Genomic DNA, 20,223 nt, shown 5'->3' with positions numbered 1-20,223 from the left:
CAGTAATCCTGTCCATGGAACTCTGTACAGTAATCCTGTCCATGAAACTCTGCACAGTAATCCTGTACAGTAATCCTGTCCATGGAACTCTGTACAGTAATCCTGTACAGTAATCCTGTCCATGGAACCCTGTACAGTAATCCTGTCCATGGAACTCTGTACAGTAATCCTGTACAGTAATCCTGTCCATGGAACTCTGTACAGTAATCCTGTCCATGGAACCCTGTACAGTAATCCTGTCCATGGAACTCTGTACAGTAATCCTGTCCATGGAACTCTGTACAGTAATCCTGTCCATTGAACTCTGTACAGTAATCCTGTACAGTAATCCTGTCCATGAAACTCTGTCCAGTAATCCTGTACAGTAATCCTGTCCATGGAACCCTGTACAGTAATCCTGTCCATGGAACCCTGTACAGTAATCCTGTACAGTAATCCTGTCCATGGAACTCTGTACAGTAATCCTGTACAGTAATCCTGTCCATGGAACCCTGTACAGTAATCCTGTCCATGGAACCCTGTACAGTAATCCTGTCCATGGAACCCTGTACAGTAATCCTGTCCATGGAACTCTGCACAGTAATCCTGTACAGTAATCCTGTCCATGGACCCCTGTACAGTAATCCTGTCCATGGAACTCTGTACAGTAATCCTGTCCATGAAACTCTGTCCAGTAATCCTGTACAGTAATCCTGTCCATGGAACCCTGTACAGTAATCCTGTCCATGGAACTCTGTACAGTAATCCTGTCCATGGAACTCTGTACAGTAATCCTGTCCATGAAACTCTGTCCAGTAATCCTGTACAGTAATCCTGTCCATGGAACCCTGTACAGTAATCCTGTCCATGGAACTCTGTACAGTAATCCTGTCCATGGAACTCTGTACAGTAATCCTGTACAGTAATCCTGTCCATGGAACCCTGTACAGTAATCCTGTACAGTAATCCTGTCCATGGAACCCTGTACAGTAATCCTGTCCATGGAACTCTGTACAGTAATCCTGTCCATGGAACCCTGTACAGTAATCCTGTCCATGGAACTCTGTACAGTAATCCTGTCCATGGAACCCTGTACAGTAATCCTGTCCATGGAACCCTGTACAGTAATCCTGTCCATGGAACCCTGTACAGTAATCCTGTCCATGGAACCCTGTACAGTAATCCTGTCCATGGAACCCTGTACAGTAATCCTGTCCATGGAACCCTGTACAGTAATCCTGTCCATGGAACCCTGTACAGTAAGGAAGTGGGGCTATCAAGGGGTCTTGCCTCGAGAATAATAACGAAGTTAACAACTGAATAAGATGAAAGATGGGAGACTGCAGGCTTTTCTTCTGTGATCCTTCTCATACAGGCCTAGTCTTTCATCAGGGAACTGACTTGAAGGAAGTTATGTCAAGTAATATCAACAGAGATGAGCAGACCCTTCAGGGATAGAAGTATGGAATGGGCATTCCATTACAGCTGACATGACAAGGAATCTGACAAGTCCTATCCGGTTATGATTAGGATAATGTTCCGCTGGAGATTTCCCTGAAAATAAACCACTATCTGGTCTGCTGTATCACTATCTTGCGCTTGGTATTCCCATAATGCATCTCTGTAGCCTATTTGTTACAGAGACATTTTGAGTTGCAACAACACCTAAAGTTTCCTAAACCTAATTCAAGCCAATAGCAGTGTAAAACAAGTCTAAATGTAAAGTTAGTCTGATTGATCCTGTGTATCTTAGGTCAACAGCAGCAGGTATAGCCCAGGCCAAGTTATACAGCAGGATTCCACAACTGGCGACCCGGTTTTATTTGGCCCCCTAAGTTCTGAGCAAATGTTTTTTTTATTTTTTATTGTTTGACATAAAAGACTGCAAAAACACCAGGAAATGTTGCTCCAGGTGATTTTAATTTAAGAAATCTTTTCCCCAAGTATTCCCATGCATAATAGAGAGAGACACGTGATTGTATACAAATGTAAACAAGGTTTGAAATTATTGTTTTAGTCAAACATATCTGTTTGGGCTACTTGCAGTCAATTTGAAGTCTACAAATGATTTGTAATTATAAACTGGGTGGTTCGATCCCTAAATGCTGATTGACTAACAGCCGTGGTATATCAGACCACATACCACCACAGGTATGAAAAAAACATGAATTTTTACTGCTATAATTACATTGGTAACCAGTTTATAATTGTAATAAGGCACCTCGGGGGTTTGTGGTATACTGCCAATATACCACGGTTATGGGATGTGTCCAGGCACTCCGCGTTGAATCGTGTATAAGAACAGCCCTTAGCCAATGTTTATTGGCCATATACCACCACACCCCCTCGGGCCTTATTGCTTAATTATGTTCCGGTCCCCCGACCATCTGCTCAAGAAAAAAATATGAATCTAGTTGACGATCCCTGTTATATAGTATTTACATGGCAAGTTCCCCTCACTGGAGCATTTAGTAAGCAGCTGTAATAGAAGCTTAAAGAGGAAATGTTGGTGACAGACACTAAGAGGCAGAGCAAATGACATATGGACACATCATGAGTCATTCATCACGACACGTCAACACACTGGGACTTCAACCAATCGCCTGCTTTTAAACACAGATTCAGGAAGTGAATGATGATTTTTCTTAGAGTACAGGATAGGCCAAATGTCAATAAACCTAATGTCAATTCGAGCTTCTTGTTTCAATTACAAACATCTCTGATGACAACTACTGGCAATTTCTGTCATTCAGCTATAATTTATATCCGCATACTTGTATGCAAGAGACATGTGGTGGAAGGGTGTGAAATTGTTTTGAATAGGTTTAAGTTTCATAAGGCCACATATATCCTTCACTCATAGAAACCTGCATATGGGCTGATCCACATCACTAAGGGAAATCAACAACAAAAAATGATGTAGGAATAGGTTAGGCTACGTTTGACAAAGACAGAAATCTTCAGTTCCCTCTGACGCTCCTTGACGTTTTAACCAGGCCTCGCAGGTAGAGATGTGTCAGTGTCGTCTCAGTCGTGGCTGGAGGGGGCGGATTCTGTCGCCTCAGATTCTGAAAGACTTCTCTTCTCAGACCACTCAAATGGAGCTAGTTGTCTCTTATTGAAATCTAATTATAGTAACTTTGCCATGACTCCTGTCTTAGAGTAATTCATATTGTTAGGTGAGGCCGCATCTCAGAGAAAAAGGAGAAAAACTCCGTTTTCAAGCTGTTCTGTTGTAGAGCTAGCTTGCGGTCGGTCATGCTACATTATTAAAGGAGATCATTTGGAAATTATTTCTTGTGAAGAAAAGTTCAGAATAATGTATTTAAGTGGATTATCTGGGTTGCGTTACTAAGGGCCAGAGATAAATGATAACGTTGCCATAAGCTACAGTACATGACCAAAAGTATGTGGACACCTGCTCCTCCAACATCACATTCCAAAATCATGGGCATTAATATAGTTGGTCCACCCTTTGCCGCTATAACAGCCTCCACTCTTCTGGGAAGGTTTTCCACTAGATGTTGGAACGTTGCTGCTATAACAGCCTCCACTCTTCTGGGAAGGCTTTCCACTAGATGCTGGAACGTTGCTGCTATAACAGCCTCCACTCTTCTGGGAAGACTTTCCACTAGATGCTGGAACGTTGCTGCGTGAACTTGCTTCCATTCAGCTGCAAGAGCATTAGTGAGGTCGGGCACTGATATTGGGCGATTAGGCCTGGCTCGCAGTCGACGTTCCAATTAATCTCAAAGGTGTTCGATAGGGTTGAGGTCAAGGTTCTGTGAAGGTCAGTCAAGTTTTTCCACACCGATCTTGACAAACCATTTCTGTATGTACCTCGCTTTGTGCATGGGGGCACTGTCATGCTGAAACAGGAAAGGGCCTTCCCCAAACTGATGCCACACAGTTGGAAGCACAGAATCATCTAGAATGTCATTGTATGCTGTAGTGTTAAGATTTCCCTTTACTGAAACCAAGGGGCCTAGCCCGAACCACAAAAAACAGCCCCGACCATTATTCTTCTTCCACCAAACTTTACAGTTGGCACTATGCAGTCGGACAGGTAGTGTTCTCCTGGCATCCGCCAAACCCAGATTCGTCCGTCAGACTGCCAGATGGTCAAGCGTGATTCATCCCTCCAGAGAAGGCGTTTCCACTGCTCCAGAGTCCAATGGCGGCAAGCTCTACGCCACTCCAGCTGACACTTGCCATTGCGCATGGTGATCTTAGGCTTGTGTGCGGCTGCTGGGCCATGGAAACCCATTTCATGAAGCTCCCGACAAACAGTTCTTGTGCTGACGTTGCTTCCAGATGCAGTTTGGAACTCGGAGTGAGTGTTGCATAGTCACATACTTTTGTATATATAGTATATAACATATCGGTTGTGTTAGGCCCTACGTTGCCATTCATTCAATAACCATATCTTATTTCCTTGTCTGAGTAATAAAGACAGAGATTTCCAGCCTTAACCTTAAACTACATAAATTAAGTGCATTACCGCCACCGACCTCGTTCGTCTTTCAGTCACCCACGTGGGCATAACCAATGAGGAGATGGCACGTGGGTACCTGCTTCTATGAACCAATGATGAGATGGGAGAGGCAGGACTTAGAAATAGAACTGACTTCTATTTTACCCCTTGGCAACGCTGACGCTCGTTGGCGCGCGCGAGCAGTGTGGGTGCAATAATTGAATAACATGTATGTCTACATTTATTTTGCAATGCGAGCGCACGTGACGCGAGCGGTGTAGTCAGCCTGTGAGAGGACACTGTAGTTACATTTTTTTTTATACCTTTATTTAACTAGTTAAGTAACCGATGGAAACTATGGAACTGACAGAAGGGGAAGAACAGGGTGTTTGTTATCAACTCAGGTCATCTAAACAAGCACAGGCGGAGAAGTATAGGATAACTGAACTGGAGCAATTCCTTAGGTAACTCTTCTCAGTTACACCGGTAAACCGTACAATGAAGCCCTTCCCCGCCTCCTGGTAAAACAGTTCCTTTTCAGGCCTTTGTCGTATAGGGTAGCTGAAAAATATTTTTATTTTATTACCCCTTTTTCTCCCCAATTCCGTGGTATCCAATTGGTAGTTACAGTCTTGTCTCATCGCTGCAACTCCCGTACGGACTCGGGAGAGACGAAGGTCGAGAGCCATGCGTCCTCCGAAACACGACCCAACCAAGCAGCACTGCTTCTTGACATAATGCCCGCTTAACCCAGAAGCCAGCCACACCAATGTGTCGAAGGAAACACCGTACACGTTGCGACCGTGTCAGCGTGCATGCGCCCGGCCCGCCACAGGAGATGCTAGAACGCTATGGGACAAGGACATCCCTGCCGGCCAAGCCCTCCCCTAACCAGGATGACGCTGGGCCAATTGTGCGTCGCCCCATGGGTCTCCCGGTCGCGGACGACTGCGACAGAGCCTGGACTCGAACCAGCATCTCTAGTGGCACAGCTAACAACTGAGATGCAGTGCCTGCAAAAGAGATACCACTCTATATTTGTACCAGGGGAATGCCTCAAAAAGGTGTCTTAAATAACCATAAATGTACTCTTTCATCTGAATTTTGGCTTCATGTTTGAAACCTAGGCCCTGTGGCTGATCATAGTCATTTGGCTACAGATCCAGATCAGCACTCCTGTTGCTTTCACCTGAAGCTCTGACAGCCAACTGAACCTCTCACTCTGTTGCCATGACAGCTGCCTAAGAAGAAAAACCGTGGACTAGTGGTCACGACACCCTGATGAAAACCTTGGCAACGGAGCCAATTCATATCCATACTCAGAGTTCGCTGTGACAAACTGTTCAGAGTTGAAAATGGAGGAAGGTGATAAAAAGGATTGCTATTTTTCATATTTCCAGTGGCATGTCAAGAACGCTGCCTTTTGCAGGCTATTAAATGCCAGGTCTGTTTTTGTTAAAAACTACTTAAATGCAATAGCATCATAAAAAGATGCAATGTTATCAAAAAAATACATTTTATTTTAGTTTTCCGCTCCATGTTTCTGAACCTCAAGACATACTACAAAATGAGCAGATTGACTTCAGGAAACAGCATCCATCACCTTTAAGATGCCCAAGGATTCTGATCCTGCATAGCAGATCACTCAATTTCCGCTGAAAGAAAAGAAAAGCAGGTCACAGAGGCCTTCCTACCTGGCAGCCCCTCCTGCAGAGTACACAAACCAGACTGTCTCTGGCATCATCCTGTTAATCTGCTGTTTAAACAACACGTGGCTCCCTGGCCTGTATACCTGCTGCAGCGAGACGTGAGCAGGCAGACATGAAGGGAGAGGAGGAAGGAGAGGGAGCCACGAGGCAGATGGCTGCCCAGCAGGAGAGGAGAAGAGGAAGGGGAGAGGGTGAGAGGGGACAGAGAGAGAGAGAGATAGAGGGGGCGGGGAGTGGGGGATGGAGTCAAAGCCAGGAAGGATGCATTCAGCTGCTACCTGTCTGACCCTGCATCGAACCACCTTCCAAGAGGAATGTTGGAAGGAATGGAAAACCGAGGGGAAGGAGAACAGGGAAGTGGTCAGAGGGGTCATAGGGGACTGGAGAGAGGAAGCAGAAGTAGAGAGTGTTGCTGCTGCTCAACACGCTCAAGAGGCATAGACTACTACCTGATTGGCTCTTGTGCAATGTGTAGCCTAGTTCTGGGCGTAAAATACTAGGCTAGACATGTAGAGACATGATTTGTTTACAACGTTTCAGAGATGGCAGGAAAACTGAAGAGTGCTGGTAGACTACTAGCCAACATCCTGTAAACAAATGAACCACAAGAACAGTGGTAACAGTACACTTCAGTGTCGCTTATCAACTAACAACATTACTATGTCAACAGGCTACGCCTTCATCCAAAGTGTGACAATTGAATTATGACTGTCTAAATAAAGCTAAAAATGGCTATCATCACAAACCTTTAAAAGGACGAAAGAGATACAGTAAACGGTAATCAATGGGTTATTGATTCAAGCCCAGAACAATCTGTATTGCGTACACAGTAAAGTAGGTGTGACACGTCTAAAGGTGTGGTGTGTCGGCGTTCCAGCAGCAAACATATGGTAAGGCTTATTTTCAACCCACTTCAGTGAAAATAACTGCAAAGCAACAAAGCATAGATATATTTCTGTAAAATACCGGCTAATGTTGATAACCAATATTATGACTCGTTTTCTTTCTTTAATTTTTTCAAAAGCGTGCAACAAAGTAACAGTTAACTTGAGGTTGGGTTTTGAAGTTGAGGACCAGACAGAGACTTCCTTGTTCTATGAATTTTGGAGAAAAAAACAAGACATGAGCATTGTACAATATTGAACTACACGGCCAAAAGTATGTGGACACCTGCTCTTTGAACATCTCATTCCAAAATCATGGGCATTAACATGGATTTGGTCCCCCCCTTTGCTGCTATAACAGCCTCCACTCTTCTGGGAATGCTTTCTATTAGATGTTGGAACATTGCTGCAGGGACTTTCTTCCATTCAGCCACAACAGCATTAGTGAGGTCGGGCACTCATGTTGGGCGATTAGGCCTGCCTCGCAGTCAGCGTTCCAATTCATCAGAAAAGTTTTAGATGGAGTTTGAGGTCAGGACTCTGTGCAAGCCTGTCAAGTTCTTCCACACCAATCTCGACAAACCATTTCTGTATGAACCTTGCTTTGTACATGGGGCACTGTCATGCTGAAACAGGAAAGGGTCTTCCACAAACTGTTGCCACAAATTTAGAAGCACAGAATGGTTTAGAATGTCATTGTATTTTGTAGCATTAAGATTTCCCTTCACTGGAACTAAGTAGCCTAGCCCAAACCGAGCTTTACAGCACTCCAGCTGACGCTTGGCATTGCGCATGGTGATCTTAGGCTTGTGTGCGGCTGCTCGGCCATGGAAACCCATTTCATGAAGCTCCCGACAAACAGTTCTTGTGCTGACGTTGCTTCCAGAGGCAGTTTGGAACTCGGTAGTGAGTGTTGCATAGTCACACACTTTTGTATATATAGTATATAACATATCGGTTGTGTTAGGCCCTACGTTGCCATTCATTCAATAACCTATCTTATGTCATTGTCTGAGTAATAAAGACAAAGATTTCCAGCACTAACCGGTCCCGTTCTGTGAGCTTGTGCGGTCAAGCCGTTGTTCCTCCTAGATGTTTCCACTTCACAATAACAGCACTTACAGATGACCGGGGCAGCTCTAGCAGGGCAGCACTGACTAGCTAGAAAGCTGGCATCCTAAGACGGTGCCACGTTGAAAGTCACTGAGCTCTTTAAAAAAAAAAAAAAAAACTTTATTTAACTAGGCAAGTCAGTTAAGAACAAATTCTTATTTACAATGACGGCCTACCCGCGGCCAAACCCGGACGACGCTGGGACAATTGTCCGCTGCCCTATGGGACTCCCAATCACGGCCGGATGTGATACAGGCTCTTCAGTACGGCCATTCTAGTGCCAATGTTTGTCTATAAAGATTGCGCGGCTGTGTGCTCCATTTTATACACCTGTCAGCAACGTACGTGGCTGATTTAGCCGAATCCACTCATTTAAACGGAATGTCCACCTACTTTTGGCCATGTAGTGTATCTTATTTCTTCGGGGTATATCGAACATTTTTACAAGCTTCTGCAGAAGGCTGAACTTGCGTTAGCTAGCATATGCTACCAAATATGTAGTGAGAGGAAGCCCACTAGCAGTGGGAGAAGATGGAACGAGATGGATTTTGGCCAACATTCTGCACATTTTCTCATCAATGAAACATTTGATCTTAATACTGTTTTCTGTTCCCGAAACTAGAAAAGGTTATGATAACACCGAACCCAAACCTGCCATTGTGCGCTATCGTGCATAAATGTATTTTGTCCCCTACACCAAACGCGATCACGACACGCAGGTTAAAATATCAAAACAAACTCTGAACCAATGACATTAATTTGAGGACAGGTCGAAAAGCATTAAACATGTATGGCAATTTAGCTAGTTAGCTTGCACTTGCTAGTTAATTTGTCCTATTTAAGTGCTGACATATAAAATTGTTTAGTGCAAATCCAACCCTTGTAATTTAGGTACATTATGAAAATAAAGACATGACAATTAGGCTACAGGAGATGAGCATTACAGGTAACATTTGAAGTTCATTACATTTAATTTCATGAATTTTAGCAATATTGCTTTCAAAATGATTGCAGTCGTTCCCATTGATAGTAAGTACATGGTTGTTCTGTATGTGTATCACTGACCCTGAATAAACTATTGACTGGGATAACACAGCTAGCCTTTTAAGTAAATCATATGCTGTTTTAATAAACATTTTGTTGGCTTTATAATCGTGTGCGAAAATTAACTAGCTAGTAGCTAGCTAGTTAGTTATACCTTGGTAACGTACAATGTTTTCTGGCTTTTCTCAAAACGAACCTCATTGTGACTAGCTACTTGTTGTCCCTTATGCTGGCCTTTACAGTCAAACATCGCTTCAGAAACGTCACAAATATTGATATGACCACCACTGTAGACCATTTCTCCCCTCTTGTCACAGATTTAGCTCATCTCGAAATAAAAGCTGTGAAAACCTGCAAACTTTCTGAAATGTTTTGTCACCAGTGTCATGTTGACATCGTTTAGTCCTCACACACTGTCTCTCCTACGACACTAATCTGGACAGCACCTTCCGCGCTCCGCCCAAGTAAGGCATTTGGTTGGTTTGACGTGTTGTGAGGCGTCAGTGATTTACACTGGGTTCAAAACCCTCTTTAAACTGATTTCTGCAATTCAACCAAAATTATAACGAACCCCTTTGGGGTAACCCAGACACATCACTTGGGCTATAAAGTTGAAGTATCCGTTAATAAAAGTTGCTTTCTCACCACCACATATGGCAGTGGGAGAGGACGGAACTAGTTGAAACTGGGCCGACATTTTGCTAATTTTCTCATCGATGAAACATTTTCTCTCAACAGATTCGTTTGTTGCCAAAACATAAATATGTTACGAACACAATGCACTAAGTTTTAAAGAATTGCGTTTGTGCACACGCGCACTTCACACGTTCCCTAACGGAAATATGTCAATACATGCTGCAACGCGCCAATAGGATCTCGCTAGCTCGTGCTTGCCCACTTTCTTGCTTGTTTTGCCCACAATGCTTAATTTGCTCCACTATAAACGACACAGATGAACTACATTGGTTACTTATAAATATATTTCTGTCTGTGATGGAACTTCCACAGGCTTCCCGGGGCTAGCCTACAGCTAGCTGGCTAACTTTGGTTTAAAACAAACTAAACAGTGTTTTAAAATGCTTGTCAGTAATATAAATGTAATTTTGAAATGTATGCTATAGCAAATACATTACCTTGATCTGCTTCCTCCATCCTTACGCTGTATGCTGTTTCTGCTATTATTTTTTGGTCAAAAAGCTTGCAGGTTCCCCACTTCGCTCCAGCAATATTGCGCACTCACATGCTGCTAGGCAGTAGGGGTGGGGCCCTCTGTGACGTCAAGCCGTAGAGAGAGTACGTAGAAGTGTAAACAAGAGCCAGGCACGTGGTTAATTGTTTAACTCCAGAGTGGTATAATACAAAGCAGAGTCAAGGAGTTATCCAGCTAACTTGCCTAAATATTCTAAATAACATGTTTTGGGGGAAAGATAAGCTTGAGATGGGCATGATCTAATTGAGTCAACAGCCAAAAACACATATCGAAGTTTAGCTCACCTAATGAACCAGAAAATCAACAGTTATTTATTTTCCTGTATGTTTATCAAAGTTAGCTGGCTAACTCATTGAACCTGTTTTATAGTATACCCCTCACTGCTCCCCAGCCGCGGCTCGAGCCCAGCCACGCTTCGCACCTCAGCCCGACCGACCCATCCCTTAGAGCCAATCCTTATCCCGAAGTTACGCATCTGACTAGCCGACATCCCTTACCTACACCTACATTGTTCTAACATGCCAGAGGCTGTTCACCTTGGAGACCTGCTGCGGATATGGGTACGGCCCGGAGCGAGATTTACACCCTCTCCCCCGGATTTTCAAGGGCCAGCGAGAGCTCACGGCATTAACCAAACGATCTATTGCAGCACACAAAACTATCTATTTGGGCTCCCGAGTGGCACAGAGGTCCAAGGCACTGTATCTCAGTGCTAGAGGCGTCACTACAGACCCTGGTTTGATTCTAGGCTGTATCACAACCGATCATGATTGGGAGTCCCATAGGGCGGCGCACAATTGGCCCAGCGTCGTTAGGGTTTGGCCGGAGAAGGCCGTCATTGTAAATAAGAATTTATTCTTAACTGACTTGCCTAGTTAAATAAAGGTTAAATAAAAAAAAATAAACACCAAGCCTGATTAACTAATATTTCACATTTTGTTATGATATATTTCTTCATGTGCATGTAGGATAGCCTAATTGAGGTCTGTCTGAACTTACATTAATGGATTTAATGTGTGGCAGAAGGATCTTCTAGACTACGTTCCAATCTGACCTGTAACCTAATTAATAGAAAGACACCCAATATGAGAATTGACTCAGACTATAACCATAGACTGCCTTGACCAGATCCATATATTAATATATGGATATACTTCAGAAAGTATTCATACCCCTTGACTTATTCCACATTTCATTGTGTTACAGCCTGAATTCAAAATGGAGTAAATCGATTTTTATCTCACCCATCTACACACAATACCCCATAATGCCAAAGTGAAAACATGTTTTAAGACATTTTTGCAAAATTATTGAAAATGAAATAGAGAAATATCACATTTACATAAGTATTCAACCCCCTGAGTCAATACATGTTAGAATGAACTTTGGCAGCGATTACAGCAGTGAGTCTTTCTGGGTAAGTCTCTAAGAGCTTTCCACACCTAGATTGTGCAACATGTGCCCATTATTCTTTTCACAATTCTCCAAGCTCTGCCAAATTGGTTGTTGATCATTGCTAAACAACCATTTTCAGGTTTTGCCATAGATTTTCAAGTAGATTTAAGTCAACAGTAACTCTGCCACTCACTGTCTTCTTGGTAAGCAACTCCAGTGTAGATTTGGCCTTGTGTTTTAGGTTATTGTCCTATTTAAAGTTGAATTAATCTCCCAGTGTCTGGTGGAAAGCAGACTGAACCAGGTTTTCCTCTAGGATTTTGCCTGTGCTTAGCTCCATTCTGTTTATTTTTTATCCTGAAAAGTGATACACCATACAAAGTGTAATAACAACTTCACCATGCTCAAAAGGATATTCAACGTCTGCTTAATGTTTTTTACCCATCTACCAATAGGTGCCCTTCTTTGCAAGGCATTGGAAAACTTCCCTGGTTTTTGTGGTTGAATCTGTGTTGGAAATGTAGTGCTCGAATGAGGGACGTTACAGATCATTGTACTGTATGTATGGGGTACAGAGATTAGGTAGTCATTCAAAAATCATGTTAAACACTATTTCTACACACAGAGTGAGTCCATCCAACTTATTATAAAACGTTTTAATCTAAATTTTCTCCTGAACTTATTTAGGCTTGCCATTACAAAGGGGTTGATTACTTATAGGCTCAAGACATTTCAGCTTTACATTTTTTATTAATTTGTAAACATTTTGAAAAACATTATTCCACTTTGACATTGTTGGGTATTGTGTGTAGGTCAGAGACAAAACATATCAATTGATCCCATTTTAAATGCAGGCTGTAACACAACAAAATGTGGAACAAGTCAAAGGGTGTGAATACTTTCTGAAGGCACTAGTGAAAGACAATAGGTGTGTCCTTGACACACCTGCCATCATTCATCACTATTGATCTATTACTTTACATTCAAACAACAACAACTAAAAAGACATGTATTCCAACCACAATTGTGTCAGTAGTTCAAAAACACACATTTGAGACATTTAAATGGAGAGACACTGATTGTTTTGGGCATGCACATTTTATTACCCTCCCTCCCTCTCTCTGGATTTAGACCTGACAAGGCTTTAAAAACACATGCCATTACCAGAAGCAGAGTCAAACACTGTGTCCTGGCTTAGTCCTTAATTTAGAGACTTTGAAACAGGACACTGAACACTAGGCCTAACAATGCCACTCATTACTCTAACTGTGCTGTCAGTCTAACTGTGCTGTCAGTCAGTCAACTCAGTGAATCATGAAAGGCTTCCACCTGCTGGAGCAGCATAGCAGGAGCAAGTTTCCATGGGATTATAGTCTCATAGGCTAGAATAGATCAATATCAATTCCCCTATTTTGTATGGATCTTTAACTTCAATATTCTGGAGGGGAAAAAACAACAGCAATGTAAAATCAGGCCTGACAATTGTTTTATAGACTATTGATGATGTTGACATAAACATATATATATTACTATATCAGTATACATGTTTAAGCCAATGAATTAGGGCTACTTGTTTTGGTCTATTCATCGATAAAACCTCATTTGAATAGCTAAATATTCTACTTAGTCACATTTGACTGTGTACATTTCCAAGCAATTCATATTTACTTATTTTGATTGTTTTTGATCGATGATAACATTATCTCTGATATAGCTGTGGTTTTTCACAAAATGTATTTTAATAAAATATATAGCCTACATTTGGACTAAATGAGTTTGAGTTAATTGTATTATAAGTACATAATAAAGAAAAGGGGTGATGTTGGATTACATTTTTTTGTTGTTGAAAATATCGAAATAGTAGTGGGGGAAAAGTTGGTATGCAAAGAACCATGAAAGTGTTAATCATTCCCTAACCCTAGCCTCAACCCTAACACACTGCTACCTTATGCCTAACCCTAACCTTAAATTAAGACCAAAAACCAGTGGCGTGAAATACTTTAGTAAAAAGACTTGAACCACTACGTCGTTTTTGGGGTTATCTGTACTTTACTTTGCTAGTTGTATGATTGAAAAGATTTACTTCACTACATTCCTAAAGAAAATAATGCACGTTTTACTCCATACATTTTCCCTGACACCCAAAAGTACTCGATACATTTTGAATGCTCGTCAGGACATGGCCCAAATTCACGCACTTATCAAGAGAACATCCCTGGTCATCCCTACGCTACTGCCTCTGATCTGTTGGACTCGCTAAACACAAATGCTTCGTTTGTAAATTATGTCTGAGTGTTGGAGTGTGCCCCCTGGCTATCCACAAGTAAATTAAAAACAAGAAAATTGTGCCATCTGGTTTGCTTAATATAATGATTTAGGAATTATTTATACATTTACTTTTGATAGATAAGTGTATTTCAAACCAAATACTTTTAGACTTTTACTCAAGTAGTATTTTACTGGTTGACTTTCACTTTTACTTAAGTCATTTTCTATTAAGGTATCTTTACTTTTATGACATTCGGGTACTTTTTCCGCCACTGCCCAAAAGCAACAACAACAAAAATTCTGGAATTTTTATGATATAGCCAATGTTGACTTTGTGGCTGTGGCTGTGGTAACCGGTAGGCTATGTCACCACCACCACCACTACACCTTGTGCGTTGGATCACTTGCTGTACCTGTCCATTGGAATTAGCATAAAACAAACACGATAAGCGCACTAGATCTGTTTGACGCAGTTAATACAAGGGGACTGCCAACCCGCTTGGCAGGAGGTATGAAAGGAGGACAATGATTTATTGGTTGAAGAGAAGGAAAACATAAGATGAAAAGCACGCGTAAAATGAGCGCAGCCACTCAAACAAAAGACGCCATGCTGTTAACAGCACCCCCCATCTTCCTTTAAATGAGCCCCCAACTACCCCCCTTTCTCTGATCGAGGTGCATTATGGGGAAAGTCGTTGCCATTCGACCTCTGCAAGCCTGCGCGGACGCAGCTAGAACCCTGAAATTCATTATGCGTTTAAAAGCTTTATTTATTTCCGCATAACCTACATAATCTCACCAGGAGGCCAAAGCGGGAAAAAACGACAACCAGCCATTTCATTCGGATCCATAACATATCATACTTAAAGAAATAGAAATTAGTCGGTAGTAATATTGTTAAGAAAGTGGTAGATTTGAATATATTAAGAAAATGTCCGGAGAGAGAAACCGCAGGTCGCTGGCGTTCCGAGGAGGTGGATTAGCGGTAACCAGCTCCAGTGGTGTCGGTGGGGGCAACAGTAACAGCTGGGAGGCCCAGGCCTGTCAAGATCGACATTTGAACGGGAACAGGCCAGATCAAGAAGAGGATAGGGATCTGGGTGCAAAAGGACCATCGCAAGGGAGAGTGGAGGGTGGGGGGTCTGTCAGTGATAGCACAGAACCAGAGGCTGAGGAGGAAGAGGACCCGGAAGGGGGCAACTGGGCAACTGGGGTAGGAGAGGATCGTGTCGGTTGGGTGGCAGTAGCTGTCGGAGAAGACGAGTCCAGGGAAGGGAGTAGCCGGACAGCGGGTAACTGCCTGAACAGCGAGGACGGCGCTGACTTGGGCAGCGGGGGCACGGGATCCGAGGACGACAGAGGCGAAGCTGCCAGGAAATCTTGGGTAGAAATGAGACCGCAGACGCTACTGCAGAAACACTCCCAATTCCAAGCTTCATGGCTACAGGAGTTTCCATGGCTCACATTTTGTCAGGAGACGGGACTTATGTCCTGCTCCTGGTGTCACAACATTCCCACTAAAAACAACGACGAGCTGGTCAGAGGTAGTCGAAATTACAAGCGGGCCTTGCTGCTGAGACATCACCTGTCTTCTGAGCACGGAAGGAATGACCCGACAAAGCAGGTAAAGTGTCATCCGCTTAATTTATATTTGTCATTTTTTTTAGTTATTTGTAGCTAGCCAATATTATCCGAGAAGGAAAATAGACAGACAGCTAACCAACTAATTAGCTTGCTAGTTTCTGTTTTAGGCACAGTTGACTTCGAGTAGCTTGCTAGCCGGGCTAGTTGGGGCTAACAGTTCGCTGGCAGTTTCATTTCCCCGCGAGAGGCTATGTAAAGTTGCTAGTTTGAAACAGACGTTAATGTTTGCTCGTAAATGGGAGCTAGTCTGATCCCATGTCAATCTAAGTACCTAACGTTACAGCTCACGTAAATAAAATGTGTTTAATGGTGACATTACTATAGAAACCAATTACTAGCTAAACAAATCTGTCGAGTTCAAGTTAGCCTGTAGGCCAGTAACAGTGTGAGTCCCGTTAGCATATAGTACTATTCTAAAATTAATAGGTGGCTAGCTAGCCTCGCTTAATTTACATTTCCATAGCCACAAGAACAGTACACATACTAGTTATCAGCAACTACCTTGGATGATTGCTAGCTAGAGGTCGCCAAAGGCAAGGGCCTGGCCATATTAGCCTTTGGGGAACTGAACCCCTGCCTACCCAACCACGCCTCTGTTCTGCTTCAAAAGTCCTTTTGATGGCTCGCTTACAGTAAAGAGCAGAATGTCCTCTGGCGCATTTCTCCCTTCCTCCCCTTTGGGGCAGCTAAATTAGAGGCATTGTTCTAGATGACCCCCCCAAAATCCAAAGATGGTGTGTGATGGCCTAGGTTGGACAGGAGGAGAGGTAAATCAAGTCCCAGTAGCTTACAATGGGAGTAACTTACAATGGGTTCATATGTATGCCAGCAGCATCATGGATCGTCACAGCAACATCTGACCTTGTCACCCCATAAATGTATGGATTAATGGGGGGTATTATGGTATGGTTGTTCATATCATAGATTTCTATAGCCATACATTGTCAGATTGTATGTGGGAAACAACTGAAACCATTATGCCTTCTTGAAAGACCATCACCAAGGGTTATTCCCCCTGTTAGCTTGATATCAAACATTGATTAGCCTACTTGGTGAAATTACCATTGTGAAAAGGATTAATATATTGATGTAAATTATTCACATATTTGGAATAGTCCTGACCATAGGACATATAAAACTGTTTCTGGATGAGATTAAACATTCCACTTGTGTAAGAACAAAAACTGTCAGACTCTGTTACTACACAATTACAAAGCAATTACTGAAATCGAACAACAATGTTTTGAATTGTAATTGGGCTACAGTGTTTTTTTACACAGGGTTAAAGGGTAATCTCAGTGCTCTTAATTCCCCTGGCAGCTTGATTCAGAGTCAGGATAGGAAGTGATAAATATCAATTTGGTAACTGGGATCTGGTGTGTGTGTGTAGATGTGTGTGTGTAGATGTGTATTGGGGCTTGGGGATCTGTAGTTTGTGTGTGTGTGTGTGTGTGCCGAACACTACCCCGATCCAACCCAGGGCTGTATATTTACACGCATACATACATATATATATTTACACACATATATATGTATTTACACGCATACATACATATATATATTTACACACATATATATGTATTTACACACATGCATACATATATATATTTACACACATACATATATATATTTACACACAATAACTACAGATCCCAGTTACCAAATATACAAGAACTACAGATACCAGTTACCAAATATACAAGAACTACAGATACCAGTTACCAAATTGATATCGATCACTTCCTATCCTGACTCTGATTCAAGCTGTCAGGGGAATTAAGAGCATGTAGCCACAATTTGACTCTTAATTTGTCAGTGAAACGCAAAAGGATTGGATCACACTGCATGGTTAGTTCCTTCTGTCCGGTCCACTAACTTGTACACGTCAATAATTAAGAAGGAAATCCAGTGAGAGGAGAGATTAGAGAAGAAGGAGAAGTAGTCCTCCTCCCTGGAAACAAGACGACCCCGGATGGTTGGCAACAAGGCCCTGGCATAGGTTTAGAAGTTAAGGATGGGGAGGGACACGACAGACACCAACCTGCCTTATCCATCGTGTATTTAAACACTTTGCTATAGCCTCATTTCACATCATAGCATATTTTTATATTGTTTTATATGGTCATTTTGACATTTACATTTTTGTAAATTAATTAAGGTTAAAGTTAAATATATGCAAATTAGATTTTCCCTGTGGTGTTTTCCCCATATATATAACAGTAGCCTAATACTGTTTGAATATTGACTGTGTGAACTGCACTGTTGCAGCACATGAAATGGCATCCTTATTTTCTTCACCTTATTCCCAATCAAATTCGTGCCCAGCTGCGTGGCTAACCTAACTCGATTACTCGATTAGCTCTGCTATAGAGAAGGCACACAGACCAAAGCAGCTGTGGCTGACTGACAGTGGGTCTCATACAAACCTGGGTCTTGGCTGTACAGTCCTGGTACAGAGGTTCTATACAGCACAACCATACAGCCCTGGGTTGGGTTTGGTCGGGGTAGTGTTCGGCCAGGGAAGGGGAGAGGGAGATATAATATGACATTTGAAATGTCTTCTGTGAGTGTGATGTTTACTGTTCATTTTTATTGTTTATTTCACTTTTGTCAAAGCAAGTGAAGTAGATAATAAACAAAGTTAACATATGTTTCCCATGCCAATAAAGCCCTTAAATTGAATTGAGAGAATTCTTCCCAGGAATTCTTCAACCCTATGTGGAGCATTGTTGGGAGGGCCGGAGCCCCCCTTCCCCTCCACACACCGTAGGGTCATTCACACTGCTGTAGTAGTGTTCTAATGTCTAGGTTAGAGAGGGTGGGGCGCTAGCTGGCCTCAGGATGGGGATGGTAGAAGAACAGGGGTGTTTGTGTGTATGGGGGGGGGGTAGAGGAAGGGTAAGCAGAAACTGGTGCTGTTCCGCTGTCCTCTGTCGTCTCTGGGAACAATGTTACGTCACATCTGATCATTGTGGGGTTGGATGTGTGTGTTTGTGTGACCACATTAACCAGGGCTCTCGTTGCCCGCACGGCCTTTGGTTTGTTTTGGTGTTGTGAGATATCCTTCTGAGAATTCTACTCCAAAGGGAACTGTTTGGTATTTAAACTCCGTTATGGTAAGAGATTATAGTACATCACAGGATATCCATCAGTAGGTAGTTTCAGTCAACTATTTTAATAAAGGCTACATGGATAGTAGGAACCTAAACATAGCATAAGGAAGCAGATGGAATTTCATTTTGATGACCACCTCTTTCGTCAACAACCCCTTTCCCCTTTACGCTTATTATTCCACCACTAACTATCTCTAGACCTACAACAAATGGCCACATCACAGAGGTGGATATTGTCACCATGATGTTCTCTTTTGGACCCAGCCAGAGCAGTGTGAGAGACATGCCCATCCAGCAGCATCTGCACTCCAGCAGCACTGACACACTGTAACACGTGGCACATCGAGAAAGGATGAAGGATGAACCCGAGTGTGGAGCTGGAGCTGGTCTTGGACCAGGAGAGAGGAGGGAGTCCTAGCCGGACTCCATACCACTATACAGCAGCCTATCTAACATAGCTTACATGCAGTACTGTTGAAGGCCTGTATCCCCACCATTGTGACCTGTCTGGGTTACTGGGTCATTTAACGGCCTCAATACCAGAACGTATCCTGACCATTGTGACCTGTCTGGGTTACTGGGTCATTTAACGGCCTCAATACCAGAACGTATTGTCAAGTCTGCACAGTGAACGCTACTGGGTTAAAGATGGCAAAGATTCCTCTTTATGTAACCAGGAAGTAGGCCTAGGTCTTTTCATATTGCAGATAGAGTGTGGCTACTATCAATGTAATTGTCTGAATCATTTCCAATCCACCATGTACAGTACCAGTCAAAAGTTTGGACACACCTACTCATTCCAGTGTTTTTCTTAATTTTTTAAAACTATTTTCTACATTGTAGAATAATAGTGAAGACATCAAAATGAAATAACACATATGGAATCATGTGGTAACCAAAAAAGTATTAAACAAATCAAAATATATTTTATATTTGAGATTCTTCAAAGTAGCCACCCTTTGACTTGATGACAGCTTTGCACACTTGGCATTCTCTCAACCAGCTTCATGAGGTAGTCACCTGGAATGGTCTGTTTTAAATCCCGTGTTGTTTAAACCACGTGCCATGGAATCGGTACATCGAAATCTCCTCGCAACTATTTTGCAACCTTTATGGCATAGCTGTCATTTTTTTGCTCCTTAAGTTGAACTGGTATACTTTTTTATTTATCACAATTTTGGTCTTTTACGCAGGGCCGGCAGACAAGTTCTTCACCTTCCACTTGCCTCCTTCATGTTTGCTCTAACGCCACAATCAGTTGCTTGTAATTTTGGATAGAGCAGACATTTCCATATATTTTTGCTAACTGAATGTGTGACAACTCCACCAGTCCTATTTATGATATAATTTACAAAGATTAAACCCCCCCCCCCAAAAAAAACCATAAGAA

General features: G+C 42.5%; 2 protein-coding genes across 6 annotated transcripts in view; one reads left to right on the top strand and one right to left on the bottom strand.

The window, feature by feature from the left end:
• LOC120027009 (tumor protein D52-like) overlaps nucleotides 1–10,467 on the bottom strand; it is a 34,610-nt gene extending 24,143 nt beyond the window's left edge. For both annotated transcript variants that reach the window (XM_038971851.1, XM_038971852.1), the window contains exon 1: nucleotides 10,337–10,467. In XM_038971851.1, the coding sequence (XP_038827779.1) occupies nucleotides 10,337–10,355 (19 nt within the window). In that variant the 5' untranslated portion in view covers nucleotides 10,356–10,467. The remainder of the gene's footprint in view (nucleotides 1–10,336) is intronic.
• A 4,324-nt stretch (nucleotides 10,468–14,791) lies between these two features.
• The window catches only part of LOC120026980 (zinc finger and BTB domain-containing protein 10-like), a 29,725-nt gene continuing 24,293 nt past the window's right edge, over nucleotides 14,792–20,223 (top strand). For all 4 annotated transcript variants that reach the window (XM_038971800.1, XM_038971799.1, XM_038971802.1 and 1 more), the window contains exon 1: nucleotides 14,792–15,700. In XM_038971800.1, coding sequence (XP_038827728.1) covers nucleotides 15,008–15,700 — 693 coding nt within the window. In that variant the 5' untranslated portion in view covers nucleotides 14,792–15,007. The remainder of the gene's footprint in view (nucleotides 15,701–20,223) is intronic.

The sequence above is a fragment of the Salvelinus namaycush genome, chromosome 32 (assembly GCF_016432855.1).
Source record: "Salvelinus namaycush isolate Seneca chromosome 32, SaNama_1.0, whole genome shotgun sequence".
In the NCBI taxonomy this organism is placed as follows: domain Eukaryota; kingdom Metazoa; phylum Chordata; class Actinopteri; order Salmoniformes; family Salmonidae; genus Salvelinus; species Salvelinus namaycush.
The sequence above is the reverse complement of the archived record's forward strand: the minus strand, read 5'-3'. Positions and strand labels throughout refer to the sequence as shown.